General features: G+C 39.5%; 1 protein-coding gene across 1 annotated transcript in view; it reads left to right on the top strand.

The window, feature by feature from the left end:
- Positions 1-2,240: 2,240 nt before the first annotated feature.
- Positions 2,241-19,405, top strand: part of LOC140319006 (inactive dipeptidyl peptidase 10-like) — a 189,896-nt gene continuing 172,731 nt past the window's right edge. Inside the window, exons 1-3 of the mRNA XM_072396517.1 lie at positions 2,241-2,816; positions 11,110-11,224; positions 14,724-14,819. Coding sequence (XP_072252618.1) covers positions 2,760-2,816; positions 11,110-11,224; positions 14,724-14,819 — 268 coding nt within the window. The 5' untranslated portion in view covers positions 2,241-2,759. The remainder of the gene's footprint in view (positions 2,817-11,109; positions 11,225-14,723; positions 14,820-19,405) is intronic.

The raw sequence follows: 19,405 nt of genomic DNA, 5'->3' as shown, positions 1-19,405 counted from the left end.
ATACATGGTACTGTTGTAGTCAGCAACGTCATATCATCCATGTAGGCCCTAACTGGTGTAAGGTGCATGCCATCCTGACGTCTCTTTCCACCTATAACCCACTTGGAAGCTCTAAAAATGATCTCCATCGCCATTGTAAATGCAAATGGAGAAATTGTACACCCCCAGAAATATAACATGGCTGTCTGAATCTGATGCCAAATCATGCCAGTGTGCTCTAAACACCCTGCAAAAACCTGGTATTCCTGCCTTAAGCACAGTAGTATCTATTAAGCTATTCTTTTCTAAATAGCTAGTTAATCTTTGTGCAACTACACTAAAGAGAATCTTCCCCTCTACATTTAGGAGAGAGATCATTCGGAAATGACTCAGGTCCAAGGACTCTTTCTCCTTTGGAATAAGAACGTCTCCTGCTCTACGCCATGTTCTAGGAATTAACTGTTTCTCCCAAACTATTCTTAATTGCCTCTACAAAAACTTTAGGATATCAGGTGCACTTTTATAAACCTGGTAGGGGCCTATGAAGCCTTTGCACGCCTGACTACCTCCTCAACTGCTTTCCACCTAGGTGGTCTAATATCCATCTTATGAGCTATCTCTCCTACTGGTGGCATGTCAGGTGGAAGGCCTACTACTCTACACTGCTCAAGATCTGAATATGCATTTCTTAGATACTCTTCCACTTCTGACTTTGTTGCCTTAAGCTGCCCTCTCTTTTCCTGGTTAAACAACCCTTTAACAAACTTGAACGGATCCCTATAAAGCACAGTCCTTACATATTCTTTCTTTTTTATGAGATATTCAGATATTCTGAGATATTCAGCCCTTCTGAGTATTGCTATCCTGCTTCTCAATTCTTCCTGCAAAATATTAATTCCCTCTCTCTCTTCCTCTGTAGCTATTTTCCACTGATTTCTTAAGTTTCTTCTTTCCTTAACTAATTTCTCCATTTCTCTTTGCCATCTAGACTTAGCGAAATGTACTCTTTCAACCCTTTCTATTTTGCACCCTAAATCTTTCTACACCGTAGGAGTAAATTATATCTCCCATCTTCTCTAGCCTATCTCTTGCATTTCCTCCTAACCTACTTAATATTGCTGACAAATCTTTATTGACTGTCTCCCATTCTTTGTTGCTATTTGCCATAGGCCACTTAACTCTACCTTTCTGCTCCATATTTCTTTCCCTAACTGGCCTATTCACCTCAGTATCAGCTGTATCCCTTCTTAGGACCTCCTCCTCCACCTAGCCTACCACTTTTATTTTCTCCAGCTACACTCTCTTTGCTCTGAGAACTATTCTGCCCAGTTCTAGCCCTAGAGAACTGGTCCGTGCACCTATCTTTCACTGAGTCACATCTCCCCCTCATAGTCATGTCCGTTCCAGTGTCAGTTGCCATGTAGTCTGCCTGTGAGTCATCTTCCGCCCTTGCTTTCACTAGGGACCCTAGGGGTATTCTCCTTAAATTACTTGTTGCTTATGCTGGTTGTAACAAAGCTGCTAGGCCTCGTTATTGCTACCATGGATTGCTAGCCCATAGCAGCACCTTTGGGGTCTTTGCCTCTTGTCAGCAGTCTTTCCAATCGGTCACATGGTCTTTTCCTTGTTGTCAGCTGCCCTATTCACAGCAGTCACTAGCTAGGCTAGATTTGAATTCAAGGTAAACACAAGAAACTTATGCTAAAGAAAAGAGGTCAAATGCAGACATAAACGATGGATGCCTGTCCTGCTCAGGCAATAAAAATATAGCATTATTATCGCAGCCTCCATCGCTCTCTCTCTCTCTCTCTCTCTCTCTCTCTCTCTTTCAGTGCATGTGTATATGTTTGCTAACAATGCGGCTTGTCCATGTCCCTTTCCAGCTCCATGAAGTTGAATCTCTAATCACATTAAATCTAGCTCTCTCTAGGAGTAATTTTGATAAAGCAGTAGGTTCTTCGGTTTCATTCATATCCCTCCAATATAAGGAATAGATAGACTCGTATTTAAGGAATAACAGCGACCTGTTTACTGAACGTTTAAGCTCTTTGCTGCGGCTAAATAAAGGTTGTTGCATAACAAAGCGATACGACTTTGACACTAGAAAGAGGCCCTCCGACTGAGGAAATGGTCGATTAAGAATTTGATAAAAGCAGCGGCGGGTGGTGAGTGAGCCGTTGTTGCGAATGAAGATTTTACAGCTCCTCCTCCATGTCATGTAGCTTTTCAGTGCACATGGGAAGAAGAGTGTCATTGTTCCCCCAAAACAACCAACTAAGATCAAATCTTAAGGCTCAACAATTCATATTCTCCCCCTTTTTATCTTCAGTTTTTTTATCTGGGGTCTCCAGCAAATTAATTCCCCACCCTCTCAGGAAACCATCACAAGACCACTTGAATATCCTCCTCTTCCTTTATATTCCTTTTTCTTGGGGAAGAGTATCACTTCCTCAGTTTGCCGGACAAGTGAGAACAGTTCGGCTCTTTTGTGTTGATAACGAACGTGTCAGAAATTGTCCTCCCTTTTCCCGCAGGGTGTGATGTGAATGCACGGGCTGCATTGCCTTCACGTCAGGCACTCACTTGCACCTCGCAAATATTCAGTCGTGACGGATTCATCCCTCAGCCCCACCACTCTTGTTTAAGATTCCGCAGCTGAAAAGACGGGCTTTTTTGCCGTCAGCCACAGCCTCTCCTCTGGTGTTTTGATTCATTTACGAAAACGGGGATCTTTCCGGGTTTCTATCGGATTTTGCTAAGTTTAATTACACGAGTTTGCAATGACAGCCACCAAGGAACAACCGAACCAGAGACCGAATCAACCGCAGCAGGATGAGGTGGGCATCTGGCTTTTTTTGTGTGTGTGTGTGTGTGTGAATTTGATTTTATGATAACTCTTTGTGGTAACCTGTCATACAATAGCTGTTTTAAAAAAAAATCAATTTAAAAGCCAGTTGCTCTGACCACTTTCATGACGTGAGATGTGTAAAAGGCTATTAGTGTTTTTGACTGTGTTGCCTTTGGCTTCTTGTCTCCAGCATCAGTTTTCTGATAATCAGACCCTGTGACTGTTGTTATACGGGCTTGTTGAAGTTGGGTTGCAACGAACCAGTCGAATCATGGTGTGCAGACAGGTTATTGCAATTTTTAATAATGGTTTTCGAAATTTCAAACAAAGGATGCGCTTGTGTGTGTGTGTGTGTGTAATGCACCCGTTGCCTCCTGCCAGCTATCCAGACACCTTGAAAGACAGCACACATGCAAATCACTTCGGGTGAAGGTAATATAAGTGTATACAGAGACGCAACATTTTTGTTGCTCCCAGCCAGACAAATGCACTGTTTCTGTTCAAGACTCATGGTGTTCTGGGTTCAGGTACGCTTGCACTAATGGCATACACTGCAATGTTTGTAACCCTAACCCTTTCTTATTTATTAATTTACATTTTTCTTTATGAGCACGGAGTTTTTACCAAGACAGGAATGTTCATTTTGACAATCATTCATCTGTTTGTACAACAAATAACTAACTCAGTTTTTGGTTTTCTCTTTTATAAATGTTTTCAATTTTCCTTTGACAAATGATGCAGTTTTTGTCCTTGCTATTTTAGGCCTTCATCTATTCTTGATCTACCTTCATATTTTCTGGGTGCTCTTAATTGAATTCAGCCATGTAATTCTAAGAAATCAAAACCTTGCTTTCATAATTAAGTTTATGTACCAGAAGGCCTCGTGAGAAATGGTTGACATTTCAGAGTTCAATACCTCCAGCTCCAAAGCTCAGTGCATGCTACTTGGTCGACCTCCTGTTGTTTAAAGTTATGCTGTTGATTTTATGGATGAGCAGCATTCACTGATTTAATTAGTGATGAAATTGTACTTTATGAATACAGCAGAAAGGAGTTGCAAATAGAGCTTGCTTTTATAAAGGTTGTGTGCTTTAATGTGTAAAGAAGCTAAAAGAAAGAAGAATAATTTATATATCCCAAAGTCAGATATTGCGGTATTTGTTATCAAAAGTACAAAAGATGACAATGTACAGCAATTCAACATAGTTAGAAAACTTCAGTGAATTTTTGACCACTCAAGATTTGTGCAGCAGATTGGTGTTATGTTTGCAGGCTGAGAGGAGAGTCAAAGCTTTTAGTGTCCCAGACTACTGGAGTACTCTCAACCCACAGTGTGTATGAAGAGCTTTTTGGCAGGCTCTTAATAAGGTTACTTTATATAATATAAAAGTTGCATCCCGATAGTGAAGGAATTACAAAAGGGGAAAAGATGCAGAGGTCTTTCAAAATACTGTTGATAGTTTTCTTTTTTTATGTGTATGAACCACCATTTGTTACATTTAAGTACATAGTTATTGCACTAATAACTTTAACGTATTGTTTGTTTAATGTGGTTTAAATTTAAAATTGTGTAAAATAAAGAACAGTAGTGATAATTGTAAGGCTGAAATTCACAAACTTTTCGTCAAAAAGTATGATGGACAATTTGTTCTTTGTTTTGTAATTGCATCAGCATCTTGAAATGCAAAGAATATACAGCGTCAAACAACTTTCAACTTAAAAATCCATACTAGGAAATCCCAGATCAAACTGTTAATAGCCAAATAGAATCATGGTTCATGAACATGTTTGATTTTGATAAGGAACAGAAATGCTTTGAGTAGAATAACATTATTTCACTGTACAAAAGAGTATAAAACCTAAAATTTAGTTCTGGTTGGGCCACCACACTAATACAAGCAAAATGACAAAGAGACAAAGCTATTGTTGCCCATTAGGACCAGAGCCACTGTTAAATGAGCCCCGTCTCACAAGAGAAGTGTAATAGGTACATATATCCAAATCTACAAAACCTAGAAGTGTTATACAATGGGAAAATGTGAATGATGAAAAGTAGAACTTCTAACCATGTATTTTTTTTAACTTGAACAAAGTGTTCAAGTTCTAATCCTAAGTATATTCTGAGTGAGGGGGAAGTAGAAAAGTGAAAACATTGGGTCTCATTCAAGAAACAGTCATATAAACAGATTTGCTCTTAAATTGTGCATACCCGTAATTTAAGAGAACTTGCACATTCACCAATTTTTTCGTATTTTGAGTTTTCTTTCAGGTACGAACAGTATTTACGAGTGATCCAGACCTGTCATAGGCGTCACGTCTGTCTCTATGAGTGTGTGACCATGTGCATGTGTGTGTCAACAGGTGCGAACCTGGATGGGTTAAAAGCGGAGGACAAATTTCATGTGCATGCATGTATGTATGACAATAAATTTTAATAGATCTTAATAAAGTCAGGCTCTTGGAAGAGAGCATGTGTTCTGAGACCGTGTAGATATCCTTGCAGAGACAGAAAATATTGAGATTCAGATTTCCAGGGACTGTACTGCTACAAATATGCAGCTTGCTAGAGCCACAACTCCAGAGAGAAACACGATGATCAAATCCAATTCCACCATGTGTCCAGGTCCTCACCACGCTTGGATTTTTGGCCACGGGAACCTTTCAGAGGGAGATTGGAGACAGATTGGGTTTTCTGCCCTCACTGTTAGACTGAGTAGAGATATGCAGATAGATAAACTGACAGGTGTAATGTCCACTTTAATGACGATGCCTTTGATTATCGACAGAGTAAAACGTATGACAAAAAAAGAGATAAACAGCATTTAGACTGTATACCAATGTACCAACACATGTATGATAGCTTAAATCTATCCAACATGAATAAAAACTTAATTTAACAAAGGTGGCCCTCTTCGGTACAAATATGCAAAAATTTTAAAATATATGGTGACTAACATTCATCTTAAAAATAAAATACTTACAAGCAATGCTTTCTGTAAAACAAGAAAGAAGGATGGATGGAGATTACTCCAGGAAAACTTGCTGTCAGTCATTACTCAAACATGTGCTGTAATTCTAACTCTGCAACAATTGAACTCAGCATAAGCAAGAAATAAAACACAGAGCCTTCTGCGGTGAGAAAAACTACAACCAGCACATCGGGTGTGTCCCAGTCCTCTGTGAGTCGTGTGCTTCTCTTGCTCATCAAGCTTCTCATCAGTTTATCACCCATGGTATATCAGATTCCCATATACCACTGTCGAATAAGTACAAATTAAGAGGGACTTTCATGTCATGCCTGGACTGCCAAACATAATTGGAGCAATATGTTGCACACATTTACGCATCAAAGCACTCGTGCCATTGTGGAGCGCACTATTGGTGTGCTGAAGGCCAGGTGGATGTGTCTCGATACAGCGGGGGGCAAACTGCTCTATAGCCCAGATTATTCTGGCATCTTGCGTTTTGCACAGTTTTACCATGAACGAGCGTCTCCCACTAGTGAGATGAGGAGTCAAGGAATTGGTGAGACGTTTTTTTTTAAGCCATTTTTATATCAAAACATTTCGTAAACTACAGGTGACATGGAATTAACAGCACTCGTAATTGCTTCCCATTTCTTCACTTTAGCAGGTTCTGTAATTCCACTGCTGACGCTACTAAAAATGACAGATTTTCCTCTGAAAAGCAGAACTTCAATCTCAGAGCCCGTAAAGTTGTTCTTTTTGCGCTTTGATGCTGTTCTCATGACTCAACACTTCCTGGCACAGGAGATAGAAAGTGTAGCCTTACATGGTATCATTTTGGGTGTGGAGTATGTAAATTTACTGTCCTTGTGCATATGCACTTAAATATGCATGGGTGGCATTCATCATGTTTACACAGGTCATTTACACACTTTTCCAAAGTTAAGAGCGATTGTGGAATCTGATGTGGTGTGTTCATACAAGACCTTCTTGCGAAAAAAGCGAGAAAATTTAGAATAAGGATACGAAAATGTTCTTGCATGAGGCCCATTGTGTAGGAAGCCTATCAAACTGGTCTATCAATTGAGTGACTCTAACACCTCAAACCATTCCTCTATCCGCCATATAAGCAATTGTGGCCAAATCAATATTATTTTAGCTTTTTAAAAGTAAAACTTAGAATTAATAAAAATCCTTTCACAGAAGTAGATAAATGCTGCTATTGTGCCTCCACACCACAGATTTCACTAGTTCAAACATTTAAAGAGAGCACATACAATCACCCACCCATTTTTAGATGCAGTGGCGCACTCTTGGCAGTGGAAGTATACAATATAGCTATTTGTATCTTAAGGAGTTATTATTATTCTATGTGCATTGGACGCGATTTACGGTGCTTTCGCGTGCGCGAAAGCTCACCAATTTTGGCATGAGTGTCAGGCCTACGTCATAGTGAAGTTGCTTCAAAGGGAATATGGAGCGCCCCCTACTGATTCATTAAATACTCGCGTCGTGGGGGTTAGTTTTGCGTAACCGGACAAAATTCGGTACACGCTTTCGACATACCCAGACGCACAAAAATGCCTATGGACACCTTGGTGGCAGGTCCACCGGAAGTCAGCCATTTTGAGTGGAACATGTGTTTTGGTGCCATTTTTGCACGTTTCCACACCTCGCATTTGATCGAACTCCTCATACACATTTTATGTTACAGGCTTCAAACTTGGCCAGGTTACTCTTAAGCCATAGGGGATAAAGAATCTTGGAAAGCTTTCTCAAACCTTAAAGGGTGTGGCCGTGGCGAGTTTGACGAGTTCTACGACTGGCCATTGCTCGCCATGAAAAACAAAGAAGCTTATAACTCCCACATACATTATCCAATCTACCCCAAACTTCATAGGTTGCACTTGGGCTCCACCCAGAATGTATACATATGCCTAAATTTACACATTCTCATAGCGCTACCTACTGGTGGCCAAATAAGTCACTTATAACTTCTCTATACATTGTTTACATTGATAGTTTAAGTCATCAATTGTGGCAAAGATAAGGGGAGAGACAGCCATCAGATCTGACATAGTAGGAATTAGTGAAAAGGAACAGTCATATCTTGTATGTGAATGGGCTGTTAGCACTTAGAAACTGCAGCACTAATCCACTCCTGAGCTACATTGTAAATGTATGAATTGGTGTAGTTTTTCCTTCACTAGCTTAAACATCCATCCATCTTCTATACCCACTTAATGTGGGGGAGCTGGAGCCTATCCTAGCTGTCTTTGAGTAAGAAGTGGGGTACACCCTGGACAGGTTGCCAGTCCATCACAGGGTCTCATAGAGACAAACAAGATAAACAACCATCCATGGTCACACTCACATCTAGGGTAAATTATTATTATAACCATTGCACTACACATTTAACCATGGCTTGAAAATGCGTTGAAAATGTAAAGGTACTTTAGGCAGCATTCTCACAGCTTTAATTGCGGTGCTGGGCCTACAGACTGTTTTCAGACTGAACTAAAGAACTGCCTCCTAAACAACCATAGCAAAATATCCAAATAACTCAAACATCCTAAGAGACATACTATCTCTCATGCAATCTCTTCTTTTCATGTTTATTCTTATATTATTGTACAGCAAGGGTATTAGGCATATTAGATGAGCCTTATATTTGTAGATTACTGTTATATTACATTGGTCAGACTTTTCAAACACTCCTTGAGCTCAACAGATAGACCAAAATATAGTACAATATTTTTTTTATTGACTGTCAATTGTATTTTCTCTGAACATGGCATTGTGAGCAAAAGATACATATGCAAGTTAAGTGTAGACAGTGTAGACAGAAATGTTTTGAAATAAAAAAATATCCAATGAATTCAATTTAAGAAACTAAATAAGAAAAAAAGTTTTAAGAAACTGGATTTGTAAAACAATTAACATGCATGGCCAGATGCTAACAAATGTAGACTGTATGTATGACAGTGGGAGAAAACACTATGGAAATATTTTTTATGTATAGTAATATTAATTGAAGAGCCAATTTACCACGATAATGGATTGGACAATCACCTGAAGGCGGAGACGATGCAAAGTCTGCCTAACAATCCATCTAAAACAGAGAAAACAGAAAAAAACAGCCCACCCCGCCCAGACCCTCATATACAGTATACATTCGATTTGACTCCAGATGTAATATAACCCAATAAATATAACAATTTCTCTTGCCATAAGTCTGTCTCTAAAACTATAGTATAATAATAACTCAAAATTAAAATATCCTGGACAGGTTGCCAGTACATCCCAGGGCCACATAGCGACAAACAGACATTTTGAGACACCAATTAACCTGACATGCATGTTTTTGGGCAGTGGGAGAGAGAACCCGGAAAGAACCCATGCATACATGGGGAGAACATGCAAACTCCACATAGATTGACCCCAGCTCGTCCCCACAGCCCGCTGCCATGTCCAAGCCGGCCGCCACTGCCATGTCCAAGCCGGCCGCCGCTGCCCTGCCCCAGCACTCTGCTGCCGCCAAAGTCCTCCCCTAGCACTTTGCTGACGAGGTCCTGCACCAGCACTCTGCTGACGAGGTCCTACACCAGCTCTCCGCTGACGAGGTCCTGCACCAGCACTCCGCTGACGCCGCCATGCTACAGCCCACTGACGCCGCCACGACCCCGACTGTGGTTCCAGCCACGACCCTGACTGTTACTACAAGGACCAAGATTATTACTACCAAGACCAAGATTGCTACAACCAAGACCACTGTTCATGCCATGACCAAGAATGTTACTACTAAAACCAAGATTATTACTACCAAGATTATTACGACCAAGACCCCTGTTCATGCCAAGACTAAGACTGTTACTACCAAGACTCTTGGTAGTAACAGGTGGGTGCATTTTCGTCCTCGCCTTCGCCAATGGAAGCCCAGGTGGGCGCATCTTCACCACCACCTTCGCTAATGGGAGCCCGGGCTGGCCCACGCCTATCCTTGTCTTCGCCAGTGTAAGCCCAGGTGGGCGCATCTTCGTCCTCGCCTTCGCCAGTGGGAACTCGGGCAGATCCACCACTGCCTTCGCCAGTGGGAGCCAGGGATGGCTCACGTCTACCCTCGCCTTCGCCAGTGGAAGCTCTCGTTTGCCCTCGCCTCTCCTCGCTGCCCTGAAGGGGCGTTCGGGTCGCTGGAGATCTGGCCGCCCACCTGTCGGGATCCGGCACTAGGCCCTTCAGAGCCCCTCCCTCCCACCCTTGTTCCCTTGAGGGGGGGTTCTGTCACATTTTAGGGTTTTTTTCATGTCTTGTCTCGTCATTTCCTTTTTTATTTTGAAATCACTAACTTCCCTCTCATTTCAGGTACCTTGCCCTTCCTCCTGTGTCAAGTGTTTGATTGTCTTCCCTGATTCCAGTGTTTCCACCTGTTCCCCATGGCTCCTCTTGTATTCAAATAGTCTGCGTCTCCCTAGTCTTGTGCCAGTGTGTTGTAACCTGTCTCGTTCCTCAATCTTGCGTCCTTGTCCCACGAAATCCATAGTCTTGCATCTATAAGCCTGAAGTTGAGCGATCCTCCTTCAGAGCTATCTTTGTTTGTAATTTATCCCATAGTCCTAGTTTATCGCACGGTAAGTTCATAGCCTGTTTTGTTCCTCCGTTCAGGAGTGATTTTTGGTTTTCTAATATTTCATTGAACCTCCTATATAGGAGTGTTGAGTGTTTCAGTTATCATTCAAGTTTCATAGTTCCTCCGCTAGTGGAGAGGTTTTGTGTTTTGTTTTCAGAGATCTTTGTGCCGCCATTAAAGCCGAGCCTAGTGTTAATCGTTAAGTTTGATAGTGCCTCCCTTCGTGGAGAGTTTTTTTTCTTCTGTACTGATTGTGCCGTTTATCAGGTGAGCGTCTTTTGTTTAAGTCCACCTCATTAGGAGAGTGTGGAAGTTTATTTTGTAATCGTTCATAGCCTGTTCTGCTTTCCTCCGAGAGTGGAGAGAGTTTTGTTTAGATAATTTTCATAGCTGCACCATCCTCATATATAGTTATTGAGGAGAGTGCTTAGGATTTTCACAGCCCCTCGTTTTTGCTCTGTTTTGGAGATCCTCGAACTGTTTATGAAGATAGCTTATAAAAAAAGTTGTTGTTATTACTCTAATTATTGTTTGGTTAAAGGCATATACATTGAATCTTTCAAACTTTGTTTAATCCAAAGTACTAATTTTCACAAAATCATTGCTTTGGTCATTAGCATCGAACACTCAAGTATCTTCCCATGTTTCATTCTGACATTGTTTTTTTTCTCTCACCCTTCTATCTACAGGATCTGGGTGGAGTAAATCCTCCTCAGAGGAACTGGAAGGGGATTGCCATTGCTCTACTGGTCATCCTGGTGGTCTGCTCCCTCATCACCATGTCTGTCATTCTCCTCACACCAGGTAACATTCAGACGTGATCTTTGTACGTTAAACTTTCCGTGTTCACGATAGTTCTGTTTTTACATGGTCATTTTGAGGAAGGTTTTTGCTGTACTATCAACATTAAAAACTCTCTAAAAAACTTAAAAATTTACAACAAAAATGAACAATTATATAGACAAATACGATTAGAAAGATTCAGCATTCAAAATATGTACATCTTTTACAATTAGAAATAACATATATTGTTTACCACAGCTCAAACAAGATTGGGACCTCAGAGATACCAAGTTATTGTTTAACTGGCAAATAAAGCCTGATCTCATGCAAATACATTAAAAGAGGATTACTTTTTGACACCAGATTGGGTATCTCATTTTCGACAAATTACTATATTATGGGTGCACATAGTGTCTTTAGGTTCAGGGTCAGATCCACCTCTTACTTGCACCAAGACAGCAATGACAATGTCTAACCCCATCAAATCTGTACAGTCCAGACTGGTTCCACTGAAATGTATGAACTTAAACTCAGCTTTTAACACTGCATTAGATTGTGGAGTAACCATGTATAGGGATTAATGTGTTAAAAATACTTTCTACTGGCAGTATTTCTGCGATGCCTATATGCAGTTTCCTCACAATACATGAGATCACCGTGCAATACGGTTCTAAAGATGTTATGCTTATTACATGTAGATCAAGTTGGATAACTCTATACTATCCAATTGTTCTAAGTAGTTTTTCTATATTCTTTGTATATGTTAATACTGGCTTACAAAATTATCCAGAAGAAGGAGAATATTTCATATATTTTTTTATATTTATAAAATTAAACATTTTCAGATCCTACACTCGAACAGCTAAATAATTTCTAGGGCAGTAATGATTATTAATATATGTATGGAATGCCTTGTGAGAGACACTCATTGTAAATATCTTTATTACTATGACATTCTGCATATCTTTCTACCATGCACCATGTAACTGTCCATGTCGTAAATATCCATAAATGTTCATTTCATTTTGACACACATTGAAGCCTTGTGGCCACTGAAGTTAGACAAATGTCTACTTAAAAGCAATATTAGCAATTTATGTCTATCATCAATTCACTGATAATAAGTCCTTACATAAAATTACATTAGCTTGTAATATATTCAGGGGTATAATTTAGTATGTCTTAAATATGTGCTATTATGGCTTGGGCATTTTGTGTCTAGTTGTGCAACAGCATTCTGCCTTTGGCATTCACACTAAATTCTGTTTATGAGGGAAAGACAAGATATATAAATCTTCACAACAATAGAGGGAATAGTAAATAGTGTAATAGAAAACACAATTCTAGAACCAAGCAAAAAGGTGCATTCTAAATTTGGGATAGTTTCTTTGCAGTAAAAAGTTATGTTTCACTGCCGAGTGGTGTTGGACTCAGAAAGCAGACAAAAAGCAGATAAAGATTAGAGAGGCAGCTGGCACTGGGGTGTTTCCATGAACTGGTAACCAAGCTAAGTTCAACTGATATCCAAACGTATACCACAAAGGAGGATTCTCTTTAAATGCAGAAACCACAGTGTCACAGTTGATTGATCTCCACACAGGATCCTTGGAGCATTTTCCTTCCAGTTTGTGTGGATGTCGAGCAACAAGTGGCGGTTGACAAGTTGGCTGCTGGAAGACAAACAGAGACTTGATTAACGTTGAATAAATAACAACTGAGGTATATCAGACTGAGACTTGACCAGAGTGTACCACTGAGGTAGATACAATGATTTATCGATGAGTAGATGCAGAATCAGGGAATATATATGGCAAAGGTTGTTGACAGAATGAAGAGCAGCTGCAACAGGACACCTGCAGGGCAGAGGAGAACATGCCCTCGAGCCACACACTCATATTGCACACAGGCACACACACACACCAGGGAGAGACAAATAATCGCAAAGATAAGGGGAAAGGAAAAAAAAGGGGGAAAAACACCAGAATCGGGAGCTTCATGACACTGTGTCCCACTGCATAACACCAAAGTACACCTTTACTTCTTCGATATGAACTATTATAAAAGGCTATGTAGCCATTTGTTGCACTTGATTATTTGATCATAACCAAGTGTCACCAACTCTATAAAAACAGAAGTTTTTAGCTGTTTGCTGGTCTGGAGAATTAATTTGTGTGGCAGCACAATGCCAAGGTGCAATTGTTGCTGGCCATCAGTTGAGAAAAGGTTGTAAGGTAAGTAAAGTACATCCAAGATATTTGCCAAACTTTCCAGGAATGGACATCCCAGTATATTCACTGAAGACCTTGCATTGTTCAAAGAAATGTAAAAAAAGTAAAAATAAAAAATTTGTTTGGACAGATGCACAGCACCACATTTGGTTAAAACTAAACACGACATATTAGTGCAAACAAATTATCTTAACAATCGAGATTGTAATGTGGACTTGTTTTGTAACCCCAGAACATAAGCACTTTACTGTTATAAAGATGACCATGAGCACCTCTGTATACCAAAGTATTCTTGAGTCAAATTTGAGTCCATCCGTCTGAAAGCCAAAGAAAACCAATATCAGGATCGCGGAAAAGGTAGGACCCAGATGCAGCTCTTTAGTTCACAAAACAAGGTTTATTTACAAAAAAGGGGAGCAGGAACAAAAGGCGCGGCGGAGCCGGATTCAAAAATACTTAACATTAACAAAACAAGACTATGACAACGTAACAGGACTATGAATAAATTCTACGACTGTGACAAAACAAGGCAAGACTATGAGGCAGGAAAACCAGACTTATCTTAGTGCAGCGAAGCATGGAGGGATAGTTAGGATTCTGCAGTTACTGAAAGTAAACCAGGAAGCTAAATACTGTGAAGGGAGTGATCAATGACATGAGGTGCCGCTGTGAACAATTAGACAGGTGACGTGAGTGAACTGAACGTGACAGGGGAAAAACATGACTAGAACATAACATAATTAAACAAACTGTGACATAACATAAACTGATCGGCAGACTGTGACAACCAAAGCCAAAGAAACTGAGTCATGGAACAGGAAAATTATCCCAAGTACATCAGTAAATCTACAATAGAATTGACCTGAAGTCCCCAGTGACTGAGATACTGCACTTCATGACTTTGGTTTCCAGTTCTGTTTTGCTTTATGATTGCTTGACATTTCTGTGGGTTTTTGATTTCGTCTTTGTGGCCTCTTCAACATGGCAACAGAGCCATTTAAAAAAAAACGTTTTATGTATTGATACCTTTATAGAACTGCAAGAGGGTGTAATTTATTTTATCAAATAACCCAATTTCGAGGTCTAGAAAACAAACAAAAAATAACAACAAAAACTGGAGAATATTAATGCCGGAGATCACACGGGGCTTATGGTCAAAAATGATTTGGCATTCAACACAAAGGTGATTAATAATAACCACACAGAATCACACACCTATACAGTGTCTATATTTTGTTTAAAATATTATAACACTAATGATTAAATTAAGCTATGCGTTGTTTGTTTTGCAGCTGACAACCAAGGAGGAAGTGATACTAAACTAACCATAGAGGATTTGTTCAAGCCTGAGTTCAAGGTCCATGACCCAGAGGCCAGATGGATCAGCAGTGAGTAATCCATACAAACTGTACCTGCTAGAATAAAGGCATGTTTACTTTTGAGTGGAAATTAGTCACATGAGTGTTATGGATTAAAGACACTGTTTACTGGCCTTCTAATTTTTCTAATTGTTCTCATTTTAATTAAGGAGACAAAACATAATTCTTATCAACAAAAAGAGTACTGTCTCAAGGCATTAATGCCTGCCTGTTTTGTAGAATGGTCATCATTTGTTAAATTATATATATTATATAGATATGTTGATATTTGTTATCTTCTATGATGGTCAACAATAAACACCCCACCCACAGCATCTTGGCAGGACAGAGGAGCAGCTGCAGTGAGAGGCTCTTCTCACTGTAAATATTTGAATGACAATTAAAAATTACAATGACAATTTGAATTTCCCCCATGGGGGGAATGAATAAAGTATTTTCTATTCTAGTTTCAGAATTATGCAAAAACTTAATTGACAGAATGCTAAAGTGCTTGCTAGTCATTGACATTGCTAGTCCCAATGCTTGTGCAACAGTATTTATACAAAAACCTACTTGACTCTTGCTTGACATTAATGACACTATATTAGTTCAGAGTGTACTCTGCAAGAGCAAACAATGTTGCTGTTTTTGTCTAGCAGCACAGGGATGCCTTCTTTCTATCTTTCCTTTAATAACCAATAATCAGTGGAACAGCCAGCAAAAACTTCACATCTAAACAAGGCTGGGATATTCCCTCCCAGCTTTTTTGTTGTTCTTGTTATGCAAAATTAGATTCTCAGGTTTATTTTACCTTTAGTTATTTATGTATTAGTTCTTATTTTTCGGAAGGGGATCCCATGTCAAGCCTGGAAGACCCTGACTGTAAAAAATGAGTCGAATTATAGTTTGCTTAATGGAATGGAAACGATAACCATTCTACTTAAGAAGAGCATGGACAGGATTGCTACATTCCTGTACTGCTCCTCGCCCCTTTCTTTTCCTGCAGATTAATGTGTTTGTTTTGATGTTCCTCTCTGCTGCTCATCAACTGTGTGACTCTCACTGTGTGCCTGAAATCAAGAAAAAGCAACTTCTTTCTGTCCATCAGTATTTTATTCTTGGGTGATGTTTTTTGCAATGCCATCTCATTCCATGATCTGACATCAGGCTAGACAGAAAAAGCTTTATTTTTGTGCAATAAGGCAGTTAGAAACTTCAGCTTTATTAGGCATTTTCTGGGTAGATGAGGCAAAATAGACCCTAGAGAAATAGAAGAAGCTAACGACCAAAGGGCAAACGTTCCCCCTCCAAACCATATTCTCTGGCAGTTTGTACTCCTGTCTGTATAACGGAAATATAGGTACGTCATGTGATCAGTTAATGAATGAAAATAGCATGAAGTAGTCTGTGGACTCTAGCATTTTGTGTTAAATACATAAAATAAGGTGAAATTTTAGCCAGGTCACAAATTACAACAAATGTCATCTCAAGGCACTTCAATAACATAGTCCAATTCAAGTCAATTGGAGTTCACGTAATTGTAATCATAATCCAATCAAATCCAATTAATTAAATTCAAAATTAATCCAATTCATTCATACAGTGCCAATTCAAAAAATATTTCCTAGCTCAGGAAACCAACAGATTGCACCGAAACTTCTCTTCAGTCCAATCTCCCATCCTGAGCATGCATGAGGCATCTGGAGAGGAACGACTCCCTTTTAACATGAAGAAACCTCTGTCAGAACCAGACTCAGGAAGGGTGGCCAACCAGCTGGGGTTTGAGAAGACAGAAAAGAGGGGGCAACAAACACTGTAACACCATTCAATAGATACCTCTTGAGACAGGTAAACACAAATTAATGACCACAATAATGCCAAATGTACATAACATAATTTAAGAAATTAAATGGGGGGGGGGGGGGGAGCAAAGTGAGGAAAGGTGTGACATAAGAGGCCCCCCAGCAGTCTATATCTATAGCAGCTTAAATATGGGATGTTTCAGGATCACCTGAGCCATCCCTAACTATAAGCTTTATCAAAAAGGAAAGTTTTAAGCCTAGTCTTAAAAATAGAGAGAGTGTCTGCTTCCTGGACATTTACTGGCAGCTTGTTCCACAAGAGAGGGGCCTGATAACTGAAGGCTCTGCCTCCCATTCTACTTTTAGAAACTCTGGGAACCACAAGTAAACCTGCAGTTTGGGAGCGAAGTGCTCTGTCAGGAAGATATTTTCCCAACAGATATTCAAAATATGATCTTTAAGATATGATGGAGCTTGGTCATTAATAGCTTTATATGTGAGGAGATAAATCTGTCTGAATTTAACAGGGAGCCAATGAAGAGGAGCTAAAACTGGAGAAATATGATATCTCCTGTTAGTTCTCATCAGAACTCTGGCTGCAGCATTTTGGATCAGCTGAAGACTTCTCAGATAATTTTGGGACAGTCTAATAATAAAGAATTACAGTAGTTCAGTCTTGAAGTAACAAATGCATGGACTAGTATTTCTACATCAGTCTGAGACAGGATATTCCTAATTTTGGCAATATTACGAAGGTGAAAGCAGATTTAGCAGTCCTAGAAACCTGTTGTATATGCACATCAAATTATCAATTCTGGTAAAAAATAACTCCAAGGGACCTCACTTTCTCCCTGAAGCGCTCAGGTCCAAAGATAATGAGTTTAGTTTTGTCTGAATTTAGAAGCAGAACGTTTTGAGTCATCCAGGTCTTTATGGCTACATTCAGACTGTCATTGCAAGTGACCTGTATCCAATTTTTTTTCGCTCATGTGTGACCCATATCTGATTTGCTTTTGGTAGTGTGAACAGCACAAGTCGGATTGAATCTGCCATTTTCGAATCGGAATCAGGCCACTTTTAAATGTGGTACTGAATCCGATACGTATCAGATTTTTTTTCTTTTGTTTTTCTTTTTTTTTCTTTTTTTTCTTTGAATGCGACTGCAGTCTGAACAGCCAGGTCACATTTAATGCGACTTTGTCGTCATTCTGACCCGAGGACTTTGCGATTCAAAACAGGTTGGCCAAGGTGCGGTAACCCCCCCCGTTGCTACCCAATATAGCACTCCCACTCGCTGTTTTCAGGAGATGGATCTCCGTGATCTCACAGATTTCACTCACACTGCCGCCACACACTATTTTTAGCAGGGATCTCAAGTTTTGAATGAAGGTAAGAGTGAGAATCCCGGCCGGGGATACTTTTTTTTTCAGCGTGAGAAATACCATGTGTGGCCTTTGAGTGTGACAACTTGTTGAAATGCGTGTGTCTCGTCAGACTTGAGAGCGCTGATTTTTTTTTTTTTAATTTGGTCTAGTCAGACCAACCTATTGGGTTGATATCATTTTACAGATAAGTACAGCTTTGTATCATCAGCATAGCAATGGAAATGTATGCCATGCTGTCTAATAATGTTATCTAATGGAAGCATGTATAAAGTAAAAAGAATCGGTCCAACCACAGAATCCTGTGGAACTCCATGACTTACTCTGGTGAGGTGTGTGTGAGGAAGATTCTTCATTTACAAGAACAAACTGAAATCTATCAGATAAATATGATCTAAACCAGCCTAATGTAATTCATTTTATCCCAGTAATGTTGTAAAATGTGTTGTAAACAACAGCAATGTTTACAATCTAGTATATTTAATTTGTAATTTGATAGTTGAGTTTACTTTTTTGCAAATTATATAATTGTCATAAACAGATAAGATTTAAGATACTACAGTAAAAAAAGTAACACCTTCATTCTTTAATATCAAGTTGTGTGTAACACAAGGAGAGATGATGAGATAATAGAAGAAATCATCTGATATTATGTCACCTTGGATGTCATTACATGTAATTATGAAAAAATATGTAAACAATATAAAGAGATATGAAGATACACTTGAAAGAACACCTGTGGTGCAGAGTAGTCCTGATGTGATAGCAAAGAGGACCCCAGCCATGGACTGAGTGATAGTGAATTTGTGATCTCTTAAAGTAGACCAAGCCTGTCCAAACTTACATTACCTATCAGTTAATTTGACATTGTGATGTGTGTTGATTTTACCTAATTTTGCTCAATAATTTAGCTTGTACATTTTAAATACAAGGAAAAAGTAGCACCCTTGAATTGCTTACACAGCCTGCTATACATTCCTTAAGCAATAAGTCCGATACACATATGATGACTTTTTGAGAAGATATAGCCAGAATCAATCCAATCAAATGTGCAATTGAAAAGATTTGAATGGACCACTCTAGTCTAGTTGACCACTCAAAGGGCCTTACCGTACAAGCCACATTCACTCCTTCACAGAGACACACAATTATACAACTCTTCTTGGTAAATAGTATAGCAGTGCTCTTCTCTATTGCACACATCCACACAACGATGGACACATCGAAGCCGACATGGGGTTTGACTATCAATTGTCTGATTGTGAGACGAGTGAGTTTCTGCCTGAGCTATAACCACCCCTCCCCCACTCGTTTGCTTGCTGTTGATCATGCTTTGGTGCATCAAAACTCTGAGAGCTGTGATGCTTGATTTATTATCAAGAAGAGGCAAAATGTGAAATTTATTTACAATCAGCAGTCTTGCAGCTTGAAT

Source organism: Leuresthes tenuis, unplaced genomic scaffold, assembly GCF_036924035.1.
Source record: "Leuresthes tenuis unplaced genomic scaffold, fLeuTen1.0.hap1 SCAF_12, whole genome shotgun sequence".
Classification (NCBI taxonomy): domain Eukaryota; kingdom Metazoa; phylum Chordata; class Actinopteri; order Atheriniformes; family Atherinopsidae; genus Leuresthes; species Leuresthes tenuis.
The sequence above is the reverse complement of the archived record's forward strand: the minus strand, read 5'-3'. Positions and strand labels throughout refer to the sequence as shown.